We start from the raw sequence: 24,720 nt of genomic DNA on the forward strand, positions 1-24,720 counted from the left end.
TCACGCCCACAGCAGGAGTCTGATCTTTGATCCGTTTCTGGTCATTCACAAAGTGTATTTTAGTAAACTTCAGGTGTCAGCCTGCAGAGCAGGTGAAGGGTCATCCTCCAGCTGTTTGTTTTTTTTAACTTTATTTAACAAACAATGAGTATACAACATACGAACAGATGAAGTATACAAAACAACAAAATGAACACAAAGCCAGGGGTAAATAGAAAAAAGTAACAATTATAAGAATACACGCAAAAATTCACATACATGTATTGTTTTGAGCGTTTTTGTTGGTGGAGTCTGATATTGATTGTATGTATATTTCCACATCCTTAAAATAATGACAGAAATATGGTGTTTTGTTAGTAAACTTACATTTATGGATAAGAAATTTAGCTAAAAGTATTTATCATAAAAAAAACATTTATCATTCTTCTTGGGGAACTTAAAGAAACAAAACATTTTCCCATCGTAAAGAAAACTCCCTTAAAATATGGACAATGACAAAACCCTCCAGCTGTTAGTCTACTGAATGCGCAGTCATCACGTGTTCCGTGTCACATGAACTACTCCACCTCAGGTCCTCAAGAACGTTTCAAGGTCCTGAAAGGTGCATAGAGAACACGTCCAGGAAGCATGGCAGGACCTCAGGGAGTCTGAATCCGAGGGAAAATAATCAGATTACACACACACACTTTTTCTCTTGAGTCTGTTTGAAGCAACATCGGTAAATCTCCCCGTGGAGGCCTCGCGGAGAGCCGTAGGCGTCTGAGGCGCGCTCCAGTCCAGCAGAAAAAAACTGGTCCTGTCCTCCGGCCGCGGGGGGGCGCTGTCCTCTCGTCACAGAAGGGCGGTTACTTTTCTGTTTCCGGGTTTTTGGAGAGCAACGTGTGGAGGTAACCCGCATCTCGGCACCAAAACACTCCGACACTCCGAACCAAAGTGACCGAGCGGGAACGACTGTAGTCCGGCCTGACACATCGGAGACACCGGAACGTCCTGCAGCCATGGGCCCGGTGAGTGAGAGGCTTAAACCCGCCGTTTAATGAACGGAGTCTGGTCTGAGAGAACAAACATGCTCAAAGCGTCTGTGTCCTCACAGCCCGAGTCCACAGAAAACCCACGATTTTAGAGTCAGACTCATTTTAAAACAGCTCCCGGGTGTTCAGAGGGATACCAGAGCCCCAAAATAACGGCGCATTGAACGGAGTGTGGTCCGAGCACACACGGTGATGGCGCCTCCATCAGAGCCCGCTGCTACTTTACGCCTGACAACATCACAAACGGTCACGTGGAAGGACTCAGTGTCTGATGGTCTGCCCCGAGTCAGCCACTCTGTGTCCCACTCAGGAAAGAAACACACCTCATCATCCACCCAGCTACGTAGCACATGTAGTGTCCTGTAGTACCAGGCAGTATGAGGTAGTACTGTGTAGTATTTATTTATTTTATTTAGGACAGTGCATGTTAATGAACATAAATGTAAAAAAAAAATTACATGAATGTAAACATGCCAGATTATAGCCAAAGGCTAACTTCCATCTGTTGTCCTTAAGCATAAAAAAATAGACATAATAATTCATAAAAATTCATCATTCATTCATAATAAAAACTCCATCACCAAACTTACACATACACACCATTCTGTTCCCAAATAAAACATTAAAACTATACAACTCATACATGATCACACACTTGATTTGTCCATAACCAGTTTTTAACCTTTGCCTTAAACAAATTGAATGTCGAGCATTCTCTAATGGGTTGAGGAAGACTGTTCCACAGATGGCCTCCTGGACAGAGAGGACGTTCTGCCCAAATGCTGTCCGTCTGTGGGGTATAAACACGTCTCCTCAGATTGTAGCTCGAGTGGTCCTGTCTGAGCTTTCTTTATGCCTAATGAACTGCTTTAGTGGTGGTGGAGCAAGAGAGTGTAAGACTTTATATATTAAACTCACTCTTTTAAGTTTCACTAAGTTATTGAAGTTCAGTAATTTATGTTTTTTAACACATGACAGTGGTGGGAGGTCGGTTTTTTGTCAAGTAGTTTTAAACGTCTTTTATAAATGTTTTCAATAGTTTTAAGTGTTGTTGGACAAGCAAGTGACCAGGATGTCAAACAGTAGTCCATATGAGAGATGATCATTGAGTAAAAATAAGTTTTTGCAACATTCATATTTAAATTATTACGTATATGATTAAAATTTTGATTATTAAATTTAAGTACCTGGGACTGAGGTAGTACTGTGTAGTGCGAGGTAGGGCTGCCACAAACGATTATTTTGATAGTCGACTAGTCACTGATTATTTTTGCGATTAGTCGACTAATCAGATCATCATCCATTGGACGTAAAACTACAGCTTATTGCACCAGCAGCATCTGCTCTTATATAACTATCATTAGCTTACAGCTTTAAGTGTTTCAGGTCTGTGCTAACTAAAAATAAAGACAAGATGATAGTTTATTACATTTTAATGAAATTTGCAGATTGTTTCGGTGAAGTTTAATAAACTCCTTGCTATCTAAAATATAACAGGACACTGGAGTAAATTCTCCAGCATCTCACACTTCTGATAATCAGCTGTCTGCTTGACATTTATTCAGCTGTGTAAAAACTATAACTTTAATCTCAGCCAAACCGATTTACTCAGGAACAAATAAAATACTGAAAAAAGCCAAACAACAACATTTTTAAGTTATCTAAGTGACTCATATATCATGTTTAACCTGAGTAGTGAAAGACGGCGGTGGGTTTGAAAACGATTTGCCGGGAGTCCGGTGTTCTCACGGCTCTAGTGACCTTGCCCCCGGCTAGCTATCGAGCTAGTGGGTAACAGACGTCTCCGAAAACGTCGGAGCGCTTTTGAAAATATGCGGTGTCTTGATAAACTGAGCAGATATTTGAGGTTTCCACAGCTACATTCTCGCCTGAAAATATGTTAAACGTTTATTTTGTGACCCAGAAAGAATAATAAGAGTAACATTAAAACTAACTAGCTGCCGCCATTGTTGGAAACTACGGAGCCCCGCAGGGGACATGGGAGAAAAAAAAAATTAAGACGGACTTTTGCGAGATCTCGCAAAACTCCAACAATGGCGGCAGCTACTTAGTTGTAATATTACTCTTTTTGGGTCACAAAATACACTTTTAAGATATTTTGAGGCGTGAATGTAGTTGTGTAAACGTCAGATACCTGCTCGGTTTACAAGACATCACATATTTGCAAAAGTGCTCCGACGTTTTTGGAGATCTGACACCCACTAGCTCGAAGCTAACAGGCGGTCGAGACCTACTACAGCCGGGAGGAACACCGCTTTCCCAGCACATCGTGCCTCGACCTCCCGGTCGGCTTCGAGCTGGCGGCCTCCGAAGAATGCGGCTAAAAAAAGTCCGTCTTAATTTTTTTTTTTTTCTCCCATGTCCCCTGCGGGGCTCCGTAGGAAACTGAGCAGGGCTGCGCTATGAATTCTGGGACACAGCTTCTTCTTCTTCGGGGTTTAAGGGCAGCTGGCATCCTTGTACATGCAGTGCTGCCATCTTCTGTTTCAGTCCGTTATTACACTCTTAAATCCTGCTATTATTCCTGCGTCTTTTGTGATCTTACAAAGCTTCAAACGACACGTCGACTATTAAATCAGTCGTGACTAGTCGACTAATCATGGCAGCCCTAGTGCGAGGTAGTATTGTGTAGTGGGAGGTAGTACTGTGTAGTGGGAGGTAGTACTGTGTAGTGTGAGGTAGTACTGTGTAGTGGGAGGTAGTACTGTGTAGTGCGAGGTAGTACTGTGTAGTGCGAGGTAGTACTGTGTAGTGGGAGGTAGTACTGTGTAGTGGGAGGTAGTACTGTGTAGTGGGAGGTAGTACTGTGTAGTGCGAGGTAGTACTGTGTAGTGGGAGGTAGTACTGTGTAGTGTGAGGTAGTACTGTGTAGTGGGAGGTAGTACTGTGTAGTGCGAGGTAGTACTGTGTAGTGCGAGGTAGTACTGTGTAGTGCGAGGTAGTACTGTGTAGTGTGAGGTAGTATTGTGTAGTGGGAGGTAGTACTGTGTAGTGTGAGGTAGTACTGTGTAGTGCGAGGTAGTACTGTGTAGTGCGAGGTAGTACTGTGTAGTGCGAGGTAGTACTGTGTAGTGCGAGGTAGTACTGTGTAGTGGGAGGTAGTATTGTGTAGTGGGAGGTAGTACTGTGTAGTGCGAGGTAGTACTGTGTAGTGCGAGGTAGTATTGTGTAGTGGGAGGTAGTACTGTGTAGTGCGAGGTAGTACTGTGTAGTGTGAGGTAGTACTGTGTAGTGCGAGGTAGTATTGTGTAGTGGGAGGTAGTACTGTGTAGTGCGAGGTAGTATTGTGTAGTGCGAGGTAGTACTGTGTAGTGGGAGGTAGTACTGTGTAGTGGGAGGTAGTATTGTGTAGTGCGAGGTAGTACTGTGTAGTGGGAGGTAGTACTGTGTAGTGGGAGGTAGTACTGTGTAGTGTGAGGTAGTATTGTGTAGTGCGAGGTAGTACTGTGTAGTGTGAGGTAGTATTGTGTAGTGCGAGGTAGTATTGTGTAGTGCGAGGTAGTACTGTGTAGTGGGAGGTAGTACTGTGTAGTGTGAGGTAGTACTGTGTAGTGTGAGGTAGTACTGTGTAGTGGGAGGTAGTATTGTGTAGTGCGAGGTAGTATTGTGTAGTGCGAGGTAGTACTGTGTAGTGGGAGGTAGTACTGTGTAGTGCGAGGTAGTACTGTGTAGTGGGAGGTAGTACTGTGTAGTGGGAGGTAGTATTGTGTAGTGCGAGGTAGTACTGTGTAGTGCGAGGTAGTGTGTAGTGGGAGGTAGTACTGTGTAGTGCGAGGTAGTATTGAGGCGGCAGAGCGTCTGAGCGCCACGCCCACAGTGAGTCCAGTAAATCAGCAGCTCGACGCTGAGTTTGTCTCTGATTGGTCGGTTTAGAGTCGGTCACACAGCGTCAGGTGTTCACAGGATCCAAGCCAGAGCCTCCATGGACCGTGACATCATTGCTGAACACCTCTCCTTCTTTCCTCTGACGCTCCGCAGCCTCGCTCGAAGAAGCGGCGGCCGACGTTTCGCCGCCTGCTGAAGACGAGTGGCGTGAAGCTGGAGAACAAGCTGAAGAACCGCCAGCTGAAGCAGCAGAACGTCGCCAAGAAGCAGCGCAAGGAGCAGAAAAGGCTGAGGCAGGCGGTGAAGGGCGCCGTCGGCGAAACGCCCCGCCCCCTGGAGACGTACAGGAAGAGACCAGGTGAGCGGCAAACGATCACGTGATTACTAACGTCTGCTGTAAACCAATCAGAGACCAGAACTGTCTGACCCTGCTCCTGCTCGTACAGAGGAGGAGGAGGAGGAGGAGTTTCTGGAGAGCCTACCCACAGACATGATGGAGCAGGAAGACCTGCAGCAGATGACCGCCATGGCTCGCCAGGCGTCCTTCATCACCAGGGACCTGTCGTCATGGTAACTCCAACACACACACACACAAACCATATTTAGATACAGAAGCAGGTGTGATGCACAGTGACTGAGGTGCGTTTGTGTGGTGCGGCGGGGCGTCCCAGCGGGCCGGTGCATGGCGGGAAGAAGCGGAAATCGGACGTAGCTCGCAGCTACGAGAAGGTTCCCAGGAAGATGGCGAGGACGGAGGAAAAGGAAGTGATCCACCTGCTGCCGATCAAAGACAAGACGGGCGTGATCCCACAGAGCGTCGAGAGGGGTACGGCGTGCTGCGTTGATCCCTGATCAATCTGATTGGTTCTGTGCGGCTGTGTCGAAACGTCTCCCTCTGTTCTTTCAGTGGTGGAGAAGCAGCCGGAGGAGCAGGAGCAGGGGGAGGAGCCTGATGACGTCGACACAGGTATGAAAAGCGATCAGAACTTTTGGAATAAGAATTAAACTCCGCAGGCACGGCGGGGTAAACGCCTCCGTGACGAGGCTGAGGCGTCCTCTCATCTGTCACGTGTCCTCCTTGCAGAGGCGGAGCCACCGAGCTGCCAGGAGATGACGCCGGCGCAGAGAGAGCGGCTCAGGAATCAGAAGCTTAACGAGAGGAAGCTGACCATCGCCGGCCTGGCGTCGGCCATCGTGTCGGACCCCATCGGCAGCGTAAGGCCGGGCGCCGCTCTGGGATCAGGCTCGTGGCGTGTATGTGTGTGTTTAACGTGACGTCGTGTGTGACAGATAAAGCGCGTGAAGGAGCTGCGGGGGATGCTGATGGAGGCCGACCCCAGCGTGGCGGTGACGGTCAGAAAGCTGGTGATGGTTTCTTTGATGGAGGTCTTCAAAGACATCGCCCCCACCTACAGGATCCGACCTCTGACCTCGGCGGAGAAGACCGCTAAGGTGCGTTTGTGAGTTTGTTTGTAGAGGAAGCGCCTGGCGGCAGGTCGCCACAGTCGCCACGTTTTAACCTGCTGCTTCTGCCGCTCGCCGTCTTCCAGGTGAAGAAGGAGACGCAGGTGCTCCGAGAGTTCGAGGAGGGTTTGGTGAGTCAGTACAAGTTCTACCTGGAGGACCTGGAGCAGACTGTCAAAGGTACGCCTCCGTCACCATAGCAACAGCCACACACTGACACCCGCACACCTCACGGCGCCCTGACCGCTCATCTCCGCCCACAGACTGGAAGCAGAAGAAGAAGAAGCGCAGTCAGGCGGTGGCGCTGCAGGCGTACGGCGGGCTGGCCGAGGTCGCCGTCCGCTGCCTGTGCGAGCTGCTCGTCGCTCTGCCTCACTTCAACTTCCACAACAACATTGTGGTCGTCCTGGCGCCGCTGATGAACGACTCCACCAAGAAGGTGAGTCTCATGGGCGCCGCAGCGCAGCCCAGCATTGTGCGACGCCTTCACGTGCTCTTTGTGTTTCAGGTGTCCGGCGTGTGCTGTGACGCGTTCAGGAAGCTCTTCCAGCAGGACAGAGCGGGCGGGGCCTCGCTGGCCACGGTGCGAGTTATCTCCGGCCTCGTGAAGAGCCTGAACTACAACGTCCGACCCGAGGTAACGAACGAAACGTATCCAGGCCACGCCCACTCCGAGAAGACTGTTGATAAATTATTAATCAGACGCTGTTAACTCCGCCCCCTCCAGCTGCTGCGGACGCTGCTGAGTCTGAGGATTAAAGAGGTGGAGATGAAGAAGGACATCGAGGCTGCGGCACCAAAGAAGAAGTTCATGACCAACAAGGAGAGGAAGAAGAACCTGTCGAGGATGCAGAGGAAGGTAAACCCTCGCACCGAGTCCTTATTGGTTGTTTCAGCGGTCGGCTCCGCCCCCGACAGCCCCGTTAACGAGGCCTCGTTCATTTTAAGGGCTGGAGCTGCAGCAGCAGACGAACAGTGAGAGAAACTCAGGCTTTAGAAACAGGAACACGTGTTCATTCAAACGTTTGTGCCAGAAACATCAGCACAAAGAGATGATCTGCTCACGATCACAAGGTAAACAAAGGATCCAAATATGGGCGAAACGTGTAAAAGATATTTTTAATTTAAAATAAACTCCAAACATAATAATGTGAGAATAAGAGAATGTGTCAATGAAAAGTTAATGTTACTGGGGCAAAATATAAAAAACAATTCTTACAATAACCTGAGGAAATATTAGCAAAGTAACAAAAACACGAGAAGAACATGTGAGTCAGAATAAAATGTTTCTACATGCTCGTGCGAATTCACTGAAGTCTATGAGCATTAATATAAGAAGCATTAACAACTTCCTCTGTGATGAGCTGATGCTCAGGGATTTCTCAGTCCGTCCAGCAGGGGGCAGTGAGAGACACCAACCTGTGTGTGTGTGTGTGTGTGTGTGTGTGTGTGTGTGTGTGTGTGTGTGTGTGTGTGTGTGTGTGTGTGTGTGTGTGTGTGTGTGTGTGTGCGTGCGTGCGTGCGTGTGTGTGTGTAGTGGAAGAAGGCTGAGGAGAAGCTGGAGAAGGAGCTGCTGGAAGCCGAAGCCTCAGAGAGCAAAGACAAGAAGATCAAGCTGGTGAGTTGAAAGGTCACGAGCGTGTACGGTGAGAGGAAGGACACTCCTCCTCCTCCTCCTCCTCACCCCTCTGCTCTTCCTCTCCAGCACACAGAGACGCTGAACATCGTCTTCCTCATTTACTTCAGGATTTTGAAGAAGGCTCAGAAATCAGTTCTTCTCCCTGCAGTTCTGGAGGGGCTCGCCAAGTGCGCGCGCACACACACACACACACACACACACACACACACTCTTTAGTACTACTATAGTGCTGAATATGATGTCATTTCCTGTCAGTTTTGCTCACCTCATCAACCTGGAGTTCTTTGATGACCTGCTCAACGTGCTGCAGGACCTCATCCATGCAGGAGTGAGTGTTCATATTTGACCCCGCCCCCTGCAGAGTCACCTGCTAGTTTGGTGTCACAAATAGTTCTTTATTTATTTTTGTTTCTTTATTTATACCTGCAGGATTTGTCCAATAAGGAGACGCTGCACTGCATCCAGACCGTCTTCACCATCCTGTCAGGACAAGGTCAGACTCTGTGTGTGTGCTCGTATATCTGACTTTGACTTTGAAGACCTTAGTCTGATGAAGACCTTTGAGGCCATTTTAAATATTTTTGTTATATGATCACAAGAAGTCAGGACCTTCTTTGTGTATCAATGTCGAGACATTTGTGGATGTTTATTTAAATAAGCTGCAATAACGAGTTGCTTTAAAGGTTCAGACTTGGATTGTAGTCCTGGGAATATGTAAGGGTCCCCTCCCAGTGACATAGACAAACGTATGTGTTCGTGTTAGGCTCACAGAGGCACATGTGCAGCACTGCTCAGCAATAGCACTGGCTACAGTTTATTCTCACTGAGATAGACCAATAAATTATTTTTAAAAACTCTTTGAAAAGTCAGGTGTGTTTCCTGCACATGATGTCACTTCCTGTTGAGTTTCCTGGATCAATAAAGTTTGTTTGTGTATCAGGTGACGTCCTGAACATCGACCCGCTCAACTTTTACTCTCAGTTATATAAACTGCTGCCCAGGCTCCACGCAGGTCAGTTAGCCTCACTTTGAACCGGCAGTATGACGGTCACACGTCACATGATTGTTTTAACAGCCACGCTTTGAATCCCTCAGGGGCGCCCAACGATGACGCCATCATTGTACTGCGGTGTCTGGACGCAATGCTGACCCGCCGCAGGAAGCAGGTGACCCTACAGAGGGCGATGGCGTTTGTCAAAAGGCTGAGCACGATCAGTCTGCACGTAATGCCCAACGCCAGCGTGGGAATTCTTGCCGCCAACCGAGCCACGATGCATGTGAGTCTGAACGTGTGTGTTGACATCCTGTCTTCGTCCCCTCGTCCCCAACCGCCAACCCTCCCTGAGCAGAACTCCTCCCCGCCCGGTCCCACTGTCGGCAGAGTGCTTACTCATCGATCGTGATTTCAGGGGTTTTCTCTGTGTTAGTGGACGCTCCTACACTCTTTACATTACAGCATGAAGCACCTCGACGTGACTGTCGTGATTTGTTGCTATATAAAAGTCTGATTCAGTCACTTGAAAAGAGGTGTGGTTACCTAACAGCTGCTCAGTAATTCAAGTAGTTGTACAGGTAGAAGTTTAACGTGTGTGTGTGTGTGTGTGTGTGTGTGTGTGTGTGTGTGTGTGTGTGTGTGTCTTTCTCAGTCCTTCCCAAAGTGTGACTTCCTGCTGGACAACGAGATTCAGGGCAGTGGGTTCTACCTGCCGGAGCTCGACGAACCTGAACACTGCAACGCTCAGAACACAGCACTGTGGGAGCTACACACACTGCAGGTACACACACACTGCAGACACACACACACACAGGTATGCAGGTGCACACATGGCCCCACGTGTTTCTGAATGTAGCTGCGCGGTGTTTGTGCTCTTTCAGAGACATTACCACCCGGTCGTGCGGCGGTTTGCAGTCCACCTGAGTCAGGGCGCTCCCTCTGAAGGCTCGGCGGCGCTCAGTGCGGAGCTGAGTCGCAGGTACACACACATCACCTGTGTTTAATCAGAAAGCTCGGCCTGTGTGAGGATCAGTGAAAACGGTGTACTGCTCCTTTAAAAGTTTCGTTTTTCTGAAGTGTGAACGTTGCCCCCTGCAGGTCATCTGTGGAGCTGTTTGACGACTACAGCATCAAAGATATGACCTTTAACCCCCCTGTAGCATCACCAAGCCTCAAGAAGAAGGTTTGAAAGTCAAACTAAAATATTTTAAACTTTAGTGAGTCATGATGACCGACTATCGCTTTGCTTTGTGTCAGGATCATTTTGTGGTCGGAGCGATGCTGCTTGACGCCGAGTTGCAGAGAAGACTCGAGTGCGCCCTGACCGCCGCCGAGGACACACAGCTGGACTTTACTGCAGCGCACACACACAAAACCACCCAGCACTGACACACACACACATAAAATAAAACAACATTTTATGGCCATCAGGAGAGGAAGTACAGCTGCAACCTGATAGGCAGACCTTCAAAATAAAAGCCCAAAGTGTCTTCAGGGTGGAGTTGGACTGTTTTCATCATGTTGATGTGAAGAGTTGTGATGTTGGGCAACCCGGTGAGTCGATGCGGAGTGCCCAGTTTGAGTGCCATGACTGTGCTGTTTAAATGTCAGATATTAAAAATAAAGACCAGAAAAACTCTTCTTTAACATTTAAGCTGCTTTTATTTTTTAGAGGCTGGGGTCTGCCACACCAGGTAAGACCCCAGGTGCAGGCTGTGTAAAGATGACCCAGAGACAAGATGCTAGCATGCAGGGCATACATGGAACGCCATAGCCAAGTGGCCAGCATAGTATACAGAAACATCTGGAAGCCCCGAGGTCAACATGGGAGGTGGTGGAGAATGACCGAGCTAAGATCCTGTGGGACTTGCAGATACAGACGGACAAACAGGTGGTGGCTAACCAACCGGACATAGTGGTGGTAGACAAACAGAAGGAGTCGGCCGTAGTGATCGATGTAGCGGTTCCCAGGTGTGATGTGACGTAGCCGAGCATTTCTGAGCTGTGGTTCTGGAACCTCGTTCAAACGGTGGCCTTCCTGGTACAAACTTTTTCACACGACCTCTGGAAGCTTCTCCTCCGGGCGGTCTTTCTCTTCCCTGTGTGCGGTCAGATCCAGGCGCAGCTCGCACAAGGCTGACAGATACTCGTCGTTGTTGGCGTCTAATTCCAGAGCGCGCTCATAATTTCTCACAGCCCTGCTCCGATTGCCCTCAGCTCTGGCCACTGCTCCCAGGATGCCATAGGACGCGGCGTCGCTGCGATTCTTTTCGAGGCGTCCCTCAGCTATCGTCGTCAGTTTCTGCAAAAGAATACCTGAAGGTTACTTCCTGTTTACTAAGATGAGGTTGAGTTTGCATTAGTTTTGCATAAAGCAGAGTGAGAAGCTGGCCAACCTTCACACAGTGCTTCCAATGTGATGTGTTGATGCATAACTCCAGAGCCTGTTGGATGCAGCACAGGACACGTTAGCAGACGGTTAACTGTCCACAGCTCGACTTTCCAAATGTCCGTCTGCCTCAGAGGCCCGTTCGCTAATACTGGTTGCACCTGGCGTATGCACCTGGCATGCACACCTGCAGTCTGAATGCAGTTTTGGACGATCCATACCTTTTTGTAATAGGTGAGTCCGAGGTCTTTCTGAGGGGTGTGATAGTAGCAGAACTCTGCATAATACCGGTAGATGTACTGACGGATGCCTGGAGGTTCATCCTCTAATGTCTGCAGCACATCATCAAACATCTGCTGAGCTCTGAAGCAACAAACACAAAGCTTAGACACAAAAAGAATCAATGCATCAAATGTTTTTGGAATCAACAGTCCATCTGATGACTGTCTGTAGAAACATCAATACAGTCGAGTAAAACTGTCCAATCTGACATAATGTTGGTGTGACCACAGGGGTCAAAGTTTCCTTCACACACTTGTTTCCAGCTTTGGTAATATGATTCAACACTGTTTTATTCCATAAGTGATCACGTTGGTCAGGTTTAGTCCAACCATTCTTCTACCTGTGTCATTACTACCAGCTTTTTTAAATAGACATAAAACCAACACTGAGAATATTTCATTGGAAACAAACTGACAGGTAAACAGACCTCCTTCTTTCAAAGTTCTGTGCGTACTGCAGAGCCAGCAGAGCTTTTGCAGCATTGAAACCCTTCTTGAGCCTCACTGATTCCTCCAGATGCTGAATACAAAGACGTGTCCAATGCTGCACCTCTATTGGATAAAAACAGGTGTTACTGACTGAAATATTAAACACGCCCTTGTGTCCAGTCTTTGAGTGATGACGTATGAACACTGCTCCGGTCCAAACTCCTCTGTGTTTAAGGCTGTTGTGTTTTTAACATGTTTTAATGTTTTGTATCTTGTTCTATTTAATCCGAACAAGCCCCTAAAATCAGTCAGTGATCGCTGTTGGCCTCTCTCTGTTTTTATTACCGCTGTTCATTTTAAACCCTTACGATGTAACTCCAGCCCAGCAGCAGTATATTAATGACTAACCTCGTATTGTGGATGGATTATCTCAGTTGTTCTCCTGACTGAAGTTTGGTCCGTTTACAGCATCCTGCCATGCGACTGTATTTGTCTCTAACCATCAGGAACCCTCACGTTAACTTTTATCGAGTGGAAAAAAGTTGGCGTTCATCCTCCAGCTTCACTGTTTATGCTAACATAGCTGTGTCGCTAGCGATCACGTAGCACATCATTATATACCAGCTATTATACCATGTTGGAAGTGATAGCAGAGCTGTACGTTTGAATTTGTCAGAAATCTCTCAGTCAGAACATGCTATATCATGTTTAGGTGGAAACTAGTGTGGGAAATATATTAGGTGGTAGTGCTTTAATTAGTGACATATTAATCCAGAAGCTAATGAACATACACAGCATAGAGCCTTAGAAGTGTTTCGCTTGTAACTGCATATGTGCCTGCACAGCGACGGTTATAACAGGATGTACTCAGGATGTGCTATATACGATCATGGGCCCACTAACGAGAACAACAGGAAGCAGCTGAGGTGAAAGGCAATTGAGACACCTTTCTAAGTGTTATAGAAGATTACCAAAAAAGGAGTTGCATTTAACTGTTACTAACCATAATAGACTGTGTGCACGTTAGCATATGCTACTTCCGGTGCGGAAACTCCTGTGGGGAGCTTTGTTTCCGGTGTCCTATTCGCGCCTGGTTTACGGTCCAAAACAAGCAAATGAATGAATCAAGCGGCGATTTACATTTCTATAGATGTCTCGGGCATTTACCCAATATATCTGTAAATGATGTTCATCGACTTGTCGATATTTTCCCCCCGCGCCTCAGAGCAAAAGAGAAAATGGATTCAAATGTTATATTTCTCAGCTGTCCCTCGTTTATCGCGGGTGTTATGTTCTAAAAATAACCAGCGAGAGGTGAAATCAAGGAGCCGATTTTATTTTTGACGGTGCAAAACGTTTGGTGGACATCGTGGACATACAGCGCTGCACTTCAGAGTCACACTGCTAGCATCGATGCAGCGATTCTGTGCTGTACAGGAGAGACGGAGGAGATCGTCTGCAGCGATCAGGACGCAGGACACAATGTGACGTAAAAAAAAAAAGCAGCAAACTTGCACTAAAAAATCTGCGAAACAGCGAGGTGAAAGGTGAACCGTGTTATAGCGAGGGACCGCTGTAATTTTTAAGCTAAGTCACAACATACCCTTCGTACATACTAATGTATAGAAACCCTTACAATCATTCATTTTTGTGTGGCTTTTTTCAGGGTTTGTTAACATGCTGTGTAGGTGTGTACTTGACGAGCTGATCTCGACATAACGGGAAACATCTGGTTTGACTGTTCTTCACCTGTAGTCTGAATGCTGAACATTGGCCTGTTTAAATCATGAGACCAGTCACTACACAGAGATGTGCTTCTGCATGTGGACGATGTGTCTTCTGCTGCAGTGATGCAGTTCTGCTTGTGCTGAGTGATGTAAACAACTGATCGATTGAAACGCTTTAAACGTCAAAGTTGATCGTTAGACTTTTTTATGACACAACAGCGGTGAGTGTTCCCACCTTCTCTTTGTAACTTAACGCCATCTTTCCGTTTTCGAGGTTTGAACATGGTTTTGGAGGATATCTTCGCAGCAGCGATTGACTGGACCTGCTCTGAGTCTTGGTTGTTTGTTCTCAGCACAACATCAGAGAATTCGGGACACTAGCGAGCTAACTTCCTGCTAACTTCTAACTCCGTTAAACTTCATAAATCCTGTTTTCATGGATGCCTGGATGTTAAACTTAATTGTTACACCTGGTAAAGCAGCAGCACATTTTATTAAAGATGAAAGAATTTAGACCGTTCGTAACTTAGTGAAGCCGCAGTGTCCTGAAGCATAGTTTGGGCCCAGAAACAGCTAATGATGTCAGACTTAAAGACTGGATTAAACCTGAAAATGTATTCACATGTTGCAATAGACATAGACTGCCGGGGATTCCCATGACGCATTGAGTTTTTCCTTTCCAGTCACCTTTCTCGCTCACTATGTGTTAACAGACCTCTCTGCATTGAATCATATCTGTTATTAACCTCTGTCTCTCTTCCACAGCATGTCTTTATCCTGTCTTCCTTCTCTCACCCCAACCAATCACAGCAGATGGCCCCGCCCCTCCCTGAGCCTGGTTCTGCCGGAGGTTTCTTCCTGTTAAAAGGGAGTTTTTCCTTCCCACTGTTGCCAAAGTGCTGCTCATAGGGGGTCATATGATTGTTGGGTTTTTCTCTGTATCTATGAAGCGCCTTGAGGCGACTTATGTTGTGATTTGGCGCTATATAAATAAAATTGAATTGAATTGAATTGAAATGTTGATTGCTTTATTTGAGACCTGCTGTGGTGTGCAGAGGCACAATAATAAAGATCGTATCTCTGTCCAAATACTTACCCGACTGGAAGAACTTTATACCAGGTCCTACCTGCTGATGAGAGTATAAACAGAGTACAGTGCAGTACCTGACTCTGGTCGGACTCTTTTCCCAAGCAGCTTATTCTTCTTCTTCTCATAACACAGAGCAAGCTGGTGATGAATGAAAGATGACTGGCTTTTCTTCTCCAGCATACTCTTCAGCAGATCGATAGACTCATCCACCTGATCCTAGAACAGGGACGAGTCACGGTAACGTTGGAGAGACGAGACGTTAGAAGCATAAAACCAATATTTTATCTCGAGTCCCTTGATTCGCCATCAAGACCAGTATGTTTTTCCTATAAGCTACAGATGTTTTACCTGGTTGCGGAGATATTTTGCTACGTAGCGGGTGACTTGAGTGTTGTCCTGTCCGACTTCCAGGGCCTTCTTCACCAAACCTTTAGCCTCTGTGTGTTTGTTCGTGTCGTGGACCAGCTTCAGAGCCAGCATGGACATCAAAACGCCATCATCCGGATTTATTTCCAGGGCTCGACGAAGCTGTTCAGTGGCTGGTGATTCCTCGGGATACCAATCATTAACATTCTGAAGATAAGAGCTCCATAAGTTTGCTGGATGTAATTTATTTAATGGGTGTTACCTCTCAAAGAATCAACAACAACACGACTGCAAAGTTAATGACTACAATGGTTAATACAGGAGAATCGTATGGACTGTCTGCTTCAGCAGGATAACTGCTTATATGCTAAACCGAAAGGCTGATTGGCTGATAGATTGTACCTGTTCTGTGCGATAGAGGACGATAGCATAGCCATTGTTCCACTCGCAGTCATCAGGCTGCAGCTTCAAAGCTTTGCAGAAGCAGTCTTCAGCTTTGGTATAGTAAGAACTGGAGAACTTAAGAAAGGTCCAGCCCTTCTCCCCGTACACTTCTGGATGGAGGTCAGTGGAAGGATCAGGCGGATGGTTCACCTGCAGAGTCACAGTATATTTAAAAGAAATAGATTTGATTGCAGCTAATTCTTTGACAGTGTCTGAACATTTATCAACTTTTCAGCCGAGAAGCCACAAATGCACAAACTAGTCTAGTTTGTCTCATTCGTTATATGCAGTTTATGTTTCAAAAGTTATAGTTGTCACAGAAATATCCTGAAGTGTTTGGTTGCTAAACTGAAAAGATGGTCTGATATCCATACACATGGTCCAGAAAGGACTCGTGCAACACTTCTGAACTTGTTTGTTTTGTTTGGCAGTGTGCGCTATAACAGGGTCTTCGTGTAAGTGAGTGATCGCAGGTTTGGATCCTGTAGAAACACCTCAGGTAACCTGCACACTCTGTGGTCCAGTAACAGGTCTAACGTGGAGCTGTCACATTTCTCTTTATATTAAACTAACATGGAGGTTTAGGTGTTGTCAGTCTTGGCTGATTTCCAGTGTTTATGCAAAGCCAGGGCCCTTTCACAATATGTGTTCTCGTGGAGTTGTGAAACCTCATCAGTGGCTGTACTGTTCCAGTTCAAACATCAAAGTCAAGTACGCTCAAAGCACCTCGATGTATTCCCGCTCCGCCCATCGAGCAGGCAACGTTGTGACTTGTGTGGGCCTGGCTCAGCCAAATATCCCAGAATGCATTTTGTCCAAAACTTAGCGGCAGCGGAGAAGAGCAGCGAGTAACGTTTGAAATATGACTGTTTCTGTGACACAGAATAAACAGTCGATTTGTAAACATGCTGCATTTATCAACACATCACCTTTTTGCTTGATGGAGCACCAACTGTCAGGTGACCGGAGGCTGAGGCTCACTAGAGCCAGTGAGAACGCCTGACTCCCAGCACATTGTTTTCATTTTGATGATTTCTAAATCTTTGTGTTTATTTCAGCTTTTTTGTTGTCTTTTGTTTTCTTCTTTGTTTTTGCTTCTGAGTAAATCGGTTTGACCGAGATTAAAGTTAAAGCCCAGAAAAGTTAATTCTGTTCATCTGGACGTTTTCAGTGGGAGAAATGTTTCATCATCATCAGGTGACTTCTTCAGCCTCAGCTGACAGCAAGCTTCAACCTTATAAACAGGACATAATGACTGAAACTGTTGACGAACTTTGGGCTGCGAGGTCAGTTTATGATCATTAATATGCAAAATGTCATGTAAAAAATGAAATTAACATTAAAAATATTTTCATTCAGTTTCTGGAGCAGAAACATCTGGAGCAGCTGTTCATGGATACCCTGACGCTCCAGAAATGATGAAATGATGTTTTGAACATGTGTTCAGTGATCGTCCACTCCACAGCTGACTATGATAAGTCCTTCGAACGTGTTTTCGTTCAGTGGCAGCGCAAGCTGCGCGTACAATGTTTGTAAGAGAGATGAAGTTTGTGTTTCGGTGACAGTCTTTATGAACATATCAGTGTCTGGATATTATAACAGCCATGAAGGCTACAGGCAGGGGTTCTTTAGATGTAAAGGTTTTTATTATAGTCAGCGCCTCTAGATCCATAACAGCGTTTATGGGTGGGTGTTAAAAACGTGTTTAGAAACAGGTTAAACCAGTCGTGTTTCTGAGGGTGTATACATGCCAGTATATCCTCGACTCTCTGACAGTAAGTCTGGGACTGTACGTAGTCTTCGGTGTGGTATTTCAGCCAAGCCAGGTCTCCGTACGTCACAATGAGCCGCAGCTCGCTCTCCTGTCCGTAACACTCCCTCGTCTTCTCCTCTGACTCAGTGAGTAGCGACAGCGCCTCCTCTGGTTTACCCTGAAGATACCTGAGGATGGACAACAAACAGGAATAACTCGCAGTGCTCCAGCGTCTTCAGGGTTTTGACACGTCTTTGTACCTGTAAAGCCATGAAACTTTGCGGCGCAGAGACATTATATTATTAAGAGTAATTGCTCGCCTGACTTCACCCACACATGAACTTCCCACTCGTGATCCAAGGGGTTTAATACGATGTCAGCCCACCAGCTTCAGCGTTTCTGGGAAGGACTTCCACCGGCTTGTGAGTGTTTATGGGAATTTTTGATCATTCTTTCAGAAGCACCTTTGTGAGGTCACACTGTGCTGTTGTCCTAGCAACCACCAAACCCAGACTCCTCCATCGGAGAAGCGTGATTGGTCGCTCCAGACAACACGTCTCTAGAGCTCGGCGTGCTTCACGCATCGATGCTTGGTGATGTAAGGCTTGCATGCAGCTGTTCGCCATGGAAACATATTTCCTAAAGCTCTGTACGCAATGTTGACGTTTGGAGGTGTGCAGCGATTGACTCTGCACTATGATCCTCACTGACCCCGCTTCACTTCCTCCCAATCTCCTCCACCTTGTTCTAATTCCACTAACAGTCGGATAAAGAGGAACGTTTATGACTGGACAGGTGACATCCTATCACGGTTAAAAGCTGGAAATTCACTGAGCTCCTGGGAGCGACCTAGGTGCTGATTTTCTACACCTGTGGACATGAAAGTGAATCGAACATCTGAATTCAGTGATTGGATGGGTGAGTGAATATTTTTGGCAATAATGTGCATGTAAAAAGCCAGCTTCACAGAAGCAACGCCTGCTTGCACTGTTGAATCTTGTTGTTTTCCATCTTTGTTGCTATTTTGTGCCCAATTATGATGATTTTATCTTTGAATGTCCCACAAACAAAGGCTTTTAGCTGAGGGTTCCTGTTCAATGTTCTGCACTGCTTACCTCACATAAGACAGGAACCTGTAGGAGTGGGCCAGGGCGCCCCGCTGCCCCAGTTGCAGGTCTATATCATGCTGCAGCTGCTTGCTAAGGTCGTCCAACTCCAAGTCTTCCTTCTTCAGATCCCAGGTGAAACGACTCTGCAGCTTCTGCAGCCTGCGGTGTAGATCGTTACCTGGATCACTGCGTAAGACAAAACACATTCTCAATATAGTAGCAAGTGTTCACAAACATGAACAATTTAATAGTTTCTTAGGAGTATTTATGGTTTTATTTTGTGACACTAAGAAAACTGACGGAAAACAAGTGTGCAGCACATGGAAGCAACATGATGAGATTGTGTTAATCTCACTGTTAGTTTTTGAACCTCTTCAGCATGTTTGAAAAACAGAACATGCTGATCAGTCCAAACTCAAAGATCCTTGTGTCCTAATTGTTCCGTTATTTGAGGTTATGGATGTTATTTGACTGGAGGCATAACTCACAGACACGAGACGCGCCATTACTCCAATGAGTGTCCTTTATTATGAGTGCCCCCCACAACAACCCAGCAGAAACGTTCCTACCGCTTAGCATTTACCTGATGCTACATCCCCCCTACTAAACAGGATGTGATGCTGGGATATAACCAAGACAACAGATTAGACCCGCACGCTTTAAAGTATACTACTGCCTTATGCTTTATCTGGTAACAGCTTGTTTACTGAACTCGTCTGGTTTCAACCCAGACTTCTCAGAATGTCCAAAAATAAACTCTCAAAGTATACAACTCTGAACACCAAGCATAAGTGCACATTTCTGAACTATTCGGTGCAGCTACAAACAACATGTTTAAACAGTGCAACCATTTGCTTTATTTCTCATTGTCTCTATGAGGGATGGGGTCGACTACCCAGCCCTCTGCCTGAGTGTGGGGATTATTCTGCCCCATTGCTCACTCACTTCCTAGCCCTATGAGCAAACATAGTCTTTTAGATATGCTGGAGGCCTCCTAGACCTGGGTGGGATCTTTCTCCCAGCTTCAGGAGTCTGCTGGCTGGCCTCCTGTGAGATAGTGTCTGGAACCGACACACTCTGTGCAGCTGGAACAGAGTTCTCAGGTGAAGCCTCTGGTGGATCGACAGAAATCTCCGGTGCCCCAGGTGTCCGTGTAAGATGGTAACGGTTTCTTCTCAGCGTGCCCTTTGCTGTCTCTACGATGTAGGACCTCGGTGAGCCTGCCATGGACACGACTGTCCCTCTAGTATCCGTGTCTGAGACCCACACTTTGTCTCCAGGATTGAGCTGTAGCATGTCATGTGCTCTGTGTCTGCGGTTGTAGTTTTGTCTTTGTTTTTGTCTGTACGTTTGTAGCTTTGAGCTTGTCTGTGTCCGTACCTCTTGGATTTAGCTGTGATGGGATGACAGGAATAGTTGTCCTTATCCTCCTACCCATGAAAAGCTCAGTCGGGCTGTAGCCAATGGAGTGGCCCGGTATGCCATAAGGGCGAGATAGGGATCACCAGACTTTTTAAGAAGACTTTTGATGGTCCTGACTGCCCTCTCGGCCTCGGACAACACCCCCAGGGCTTGCTCTGTATGATCCAAGTGCTGAAACGTGCGTATCAGCTGACTCATCTTCGTATGGCTTGGGAGCAGTGCTTCTCCAGCGGCACGCCGATTTAGGGTGGAAACCAGTAGCATACACTTCAAGAGCTCTCAGCGCAACAGAGCAGCGATATGCTCACATTGAGAAAGAGGCCCTCACTTCAACTTGGGCCTGTGAGAGGTTTGCAGAGTTCCTAATTGGGAAAACATTCCACATTGAAACAGACCACAAACCTCTGGGGTTTTAGCCATGTGACATCCAGTCCCCACTTCCCTCAGGATGGGTGTTCATACTGGAGTGCAAAATTAAAACCAATGGAAGATGGACAAGAAAAGTTCAAAGCCATCAGGTGCTCAGTTTAGAAAAAAGAGAAAAGAAGAGGAGGAGAAACAAAAGATGCAGGTAAGCAGATGTGCGATTGGATGATGGCAGCTCATCCTGAAACAATCAGAATACTTTATTAATCCCTAACGAAATTATGTGTTACAGTTGCTCCAAGAAGAAATGGTAAAAATAGCAACAGTAACAGACTAAACTGCAAACATTATGTTACAGGTTTTAATATTAATCAGTCATTGTCAGTTGTTGATTTGTCCTGTTCTCATTGTATGATGAATTATGATGGCTGTTTGCATACTGTGCACTCTCTCTCTCCATGTGTGTGTTTCTCCGGTGAGACTCAGTGTGGTTCCGACAAGTTTTATGTTAATGTACAATCCTTAATGTGTGTGTGTGTCAAGGTCAAGGTCAAGGTCAGATTTATTTATATAGCACATTTCCAACAGCCGATGCTGCACAAAGTGCTTAACAATAACAATAAAATTAAAAACTACAGTGTAATACAATAATAACAATAGAAACAATAGAATAGAAGAATTGAAACAATACTAACTAATTCAGATAAATCCAAAATGCTTGGGTCATGATGTGTTAAAAGCCAGAGCGTAAAAGTGTGTCTTTAGTAAAGATTTAAATTGCTCAAGAGTTTGAGCAGATCTAATATTAAAGGGGAGACTATTCCAAAGTCTGGGACCTGCCACAGAGAAGGATCTATCACCACGAGATTTGAGGTTAGTCCGTGGAATGGACAACAATAGTTTTGAACTAGATCTCGTGGGTTTTCCTGGAGCATAGGCAGAGAGGAGCTCTGACAAGTAGGGGGGGGGCTCGGGCGTTGAGTGACTTAAAAACAAAAAGTAAGAGTTTAAATTGGATCCTGTAGGGGACAGGGAGCCAGTGTAAAGAGGCTAAAATTGGGGTTATATGCTCTCTCCGTTTGGTACCGGTTAGCAGGCGAGCAGCAGCATTCTGAACCATCTGAAGGCGATGGATGGTGGCATGATCTAGGCCATAATACAATGAATTGCAGTAGTCCAATCTGCAAGTAAGAAAAAGGTGGATGATACGCTCGAAGACGTCAGCCGGAAGGTATGGCTTTATCCTGGCTAGCTGTCTTAGCTGAAAAAAACAGGACTGAACTACTGCACTCACCTGCTTATTCAATTTAAAAGAACCATCAATGTAAACTCCAAGGTTTTTTACATGTGTTTTACAATACGAGGAGAGGGTACCCAACGTGCTGTCGATATGATTGAAATTGCCAAAAATGACAACCTCAGTTTTGTTTTCGTTTAGCTGTAAAAAATTTAATGATAACCACTGTTTAACGTCGTCAAGGCAGCGTAATAAGAGCTGCGGTTGATCTGATCCTGATTTTAAAGGTAGATAAATCTGTAGATCATCCGCAAAGCAATGAAATGAAATGCTGTACCGCGAGAAGATGGAGCCCAATGGCAGCAAATAGAGTGCGAAGAGGGCGGGACCCAAAATAGAGCCTTGAGGTACACCGTATTTAAGAGGGGCTATTTTGGAGTTGTGGGGGCCCATATTGACATAAAAGAACCTTTCTGTCAAGTAGGAGCGAAACCACTGAAGGGCAGATCCTTTTAGGCCAGCATGCGATTCTAGCCGTGATAACAGGATGTCGTGGTCAACCGTGTCAAAAGCTGCTGACAAGTCCAACAGTAAAAATCATGTGTGTGTGTGTGTGTGTGTGTGTGTGTGTGTGTGTGTGTGTGTGTGTGTGTGTGTGTGTGTGTGTGTGTATGGGGGGGGGGGGGGAGTATTAACGTCTGTCTCTGTTCTTCCTGCGGGAGTGTGGAGACGAGAGGGCAGCGAGCACGGACACTAGTGTTAGGAAAATACGTTTTCTAGCGCTTATTTGCTGTGCATTTTGTTTTATGCATTTAATAACAGACCAGTATATTAAAGGCCACCTTTCAGTTATAAAGGTCATTAGATTGTTTAGCAAGACTGAAAACTGTGCAGAACAGGAAGCTTTGTGCAGAGTTGCAGAGAGCATCGCCCACGTTTGTCCTGGTAAAAGAGAACAACAGGAAATGACCTTTGGGTTGTAAAAACTAGACACGAGTGTAGTTGTGCAGATGTTTTTGCAGCTACGTAGCGGACATGTTGAATTAAAATTGATAAAGTGACGGTTTGGTAGGGGAGGAGGGAGCAGACTATATTATACACATCTGGCCTGTAATGCTTCAGATCTGCAGATGCTTAGCACCGTGCACATCTCCCTTCTGGAAGGTAATGATTGAATAAAATGATTATAAATACTCTGGCCACTCTCACTCTGCGTCTTCTCTGTCCGGCCTGAAGAATAAAAGAACCTGGGACAATACTGGGAAGCAGAGTTTTGGAGCACAGACACTGGGAGAAAACACTGCACAGGAGTCAGACAGCGCACGGGGATTTATTGTTGTGGTTTAACTTTATTTACACTGTAAATAAAGACACTGCTTCATTGCAAGAGTCCTGCATTTGGGTCCTCATTCCCCACATCAATCATCACATATTAATTAATAACCTGGAACGGTACGGGGTCAGGCGGGTTGTAATGCACTGGGTGACAAATTAGTGACAGGAAACAGAAGCTGGGTGAATATTTCTCCTCATGCTTGGACTTTGCATGTGGTGTTCCACAAGGCTCTGTACTGGGTATTAAATGATTTACTGTTTATATAAATTATATTTGTAAGGTATCTGATATATTAAAATTAGTATTATTTGCAGACGACACAAATATTTTTTGTTTTGGGGGGAATCTAAAGGAGCTGCTGGACACGAGTAACAAACAAACAAATCTAAGTAAAACTAAAATCGCCTTATTTGGGAAACACACAAGTGCAGATTCATGTAGATGGTGTGGAAACTGAAAGAGTTCTTGAACAAAAGTTTCTTGGTGTGATAATAGATGATCAATTAAGTCTCATATAAATAATTTAAAGAACAGCATTTCAAGCAGTATTTAAATTTTGAGTAAAGTAAAAACCACTCTGGGCCACAGATCACTCCACAGTCTCTACTGTTCACCGATCGCACCGTATTTGCATTGCTGTGCAGAGGTTTGGGGCAACAAATGTTCGCTATCATCAATCTTTATATTACAAAAAAGGGCCATGAGGATAATCCATAACACCAGTTACAGAGATCATACAAATCCACTGTTCTTAAAATCAAAAACACTAAAATTCACAGATCTGGTTCATTTTTTCACGGCACAAATTATGTATAAAGCAATAAACAACCTACTTCCTGACAATATTCTAAAACTGTTTTCTAAATTGAGAGAGACGGAGGTTTCAGAAGCTCCTGTATCAAATGTGACACAAAGGGAATCACAGGGGTAAGTTCCATTTCTGTGAGTTTGCACTTGGGTCCTTTTCCTGCCTGCAGTCACAAGACACACTGATGGTTTGGAGGAAGTAATTACTGGTGCATGTGGTTAGTATTGAGCTGTAGTGTTATGTCTTGGCTGAGCAGTACAACGACAGACAGCAAATAAAACTGGTTCCTGAGTTTTTTAAATCTCAAAAAAAGTGTTTTGAGGATTCTGACAGTTGGAACATCAAAACGTCCTGATGATTTACGAGCCGAGCAAGCTGCAGCAAGAAGCGGTCATATCTGGGCATGCCTACCACACCCACACTGATGTTCCAGCCTGGGAACTTCTCACTGACACCTCTGCTTGTCGTTTAAATGCATTTTTCTGCATTTAAATCATTTGTGAATAATACAGTTCCACACATTTGTGTGCATGCAAACCCTCATATCTATGTATTATTATTTCCTGAGTCTGAGGAGTTTTCTCTCTGTGTTGGATATCGTGAGTGAATCTTGAAATAAAGACAAAAACACTCACCTCATTTTAGTTATTAAGGCTCAGACACGTTGGCACAAAGCGTACTGGATGTGCAGCAGTTTGCAGCAATATGAAAGAAATAATGGTGCGTTCAGTATCACCTCTGACAGGACAATGGCAGGATAATTCATCATAGTGAAGCAAACAGCAACACAGCAGGTTTTTCTTTCAGCTGTGAGGTCACCAAAGAAATTCAACATTTAACCCATCAAGGTCCTGAGGCCTGCAGACACTTCCTGTCTATGACTGAGGTCTGGGTTGTGCTTTGAAGATCGTTTTTTTCCTACAACACCTGAATGCACCACAGTCTGCTTAGCTTTCGTTTCTCTTCATCATCACACAAACATAAATGTG

At 45.6% G+C, this 24,720-nt stretch overlaps 2 protein-coding genes across 2 annotated transcripts; one reads left to right on the forward strand and one right to left on the reverse strand.

The window, feature by feature from the left end:
* Window positions 1-842: 842 nt before the first annotated feature.
* Window positions 843-10,632, forward strand: noc3l (NOC3-like DNA replication regulator). The gene is made up of 21 exons (XM_086304607.1): window positions 843-1,007; window positions 5,031-5,235; window positions 5,324-5,447; window positions 5,549-5,703; window positions 5,785-5,844; window positions 5,962-6,092; window positions 6,168-6,329; window positions 6,428-6,521; window positions 6,605-6,780; window positions 6,850-6,978; window positions 7,069-7,200; window positions 7,879-7,959; window positions 8,047-8,147; window positions 8,236-8,308; window positions 8,410-8,473; window positions 8,921-8,992; window positions 9,076-9,257; window positions 9,627-9,755; window positions 9,856-9,953; window positions 10,073-10,157; window positions 10,232-10,632. The coding sequence occupies exons 1-21, from the start codon at window positions 999-1,001 to the stop codon at window positions 10,361-10,363; spliced, it is 2,394 nt and encodes a 797-aa protein (XP_086160733.1). The 5' UTR covers window positions 843-998; the 3' UTR covers window positions 10,364-10,632.
* LOC147324114 (interferon-induced protein with tetratricopeptide repeats 5-like) lies at window positions 10,597-24,608 on the reverse strand. The gene is made up of 10 exons (XM_086304608.1): window positions 24,367-24,608; window positions 18,569-18,748; window positions 17,452-17,641; window positions 15,659-15,850; window positions 15,239-15,463; window positions 14,965-15,106; window positions 12,073-12,196; window positions 11,585-11,726; window positions 11,371-11,418; window positions 10,597-11,276 (listed from the first exon to the last, which is right to left on the reverse strand). The coding sequence occupies exons 1-10, from the start codon at window positions 24,369-24,371 to the stop codon at window positions 11,028-11,030; spliced, it is 1,497 nt and encodes a 498-aa protein (XP_086160734.1). The 5' UTR covers window positions 24,372-24,608; the 3' UTR covers window positions 10,597-11,027.
* Between the last annotated feature and the right edge of the window lie 112 nt (window positions 24,609-24,720).

This window comes from Aulonocara sp. 'chitande type north' Nkhata Bay, linkage group LG8, assembly GCF_057382095.1.
Source record: "Aulonocara sp. 'chitande type north' Nkhata Bay isolate Kocher_YH1m ecotype deep benthic linkage group LG8, A_spYH_male_GT1.1, whole genome shotgun sequence".
NCBI lineage: Eukaryota > Metazoa > Chordata > Actinopteri > Cichliformes > Cichlidae > Aulonocara > Aulonocara sp. 'chitande type north' Nkhata Bay.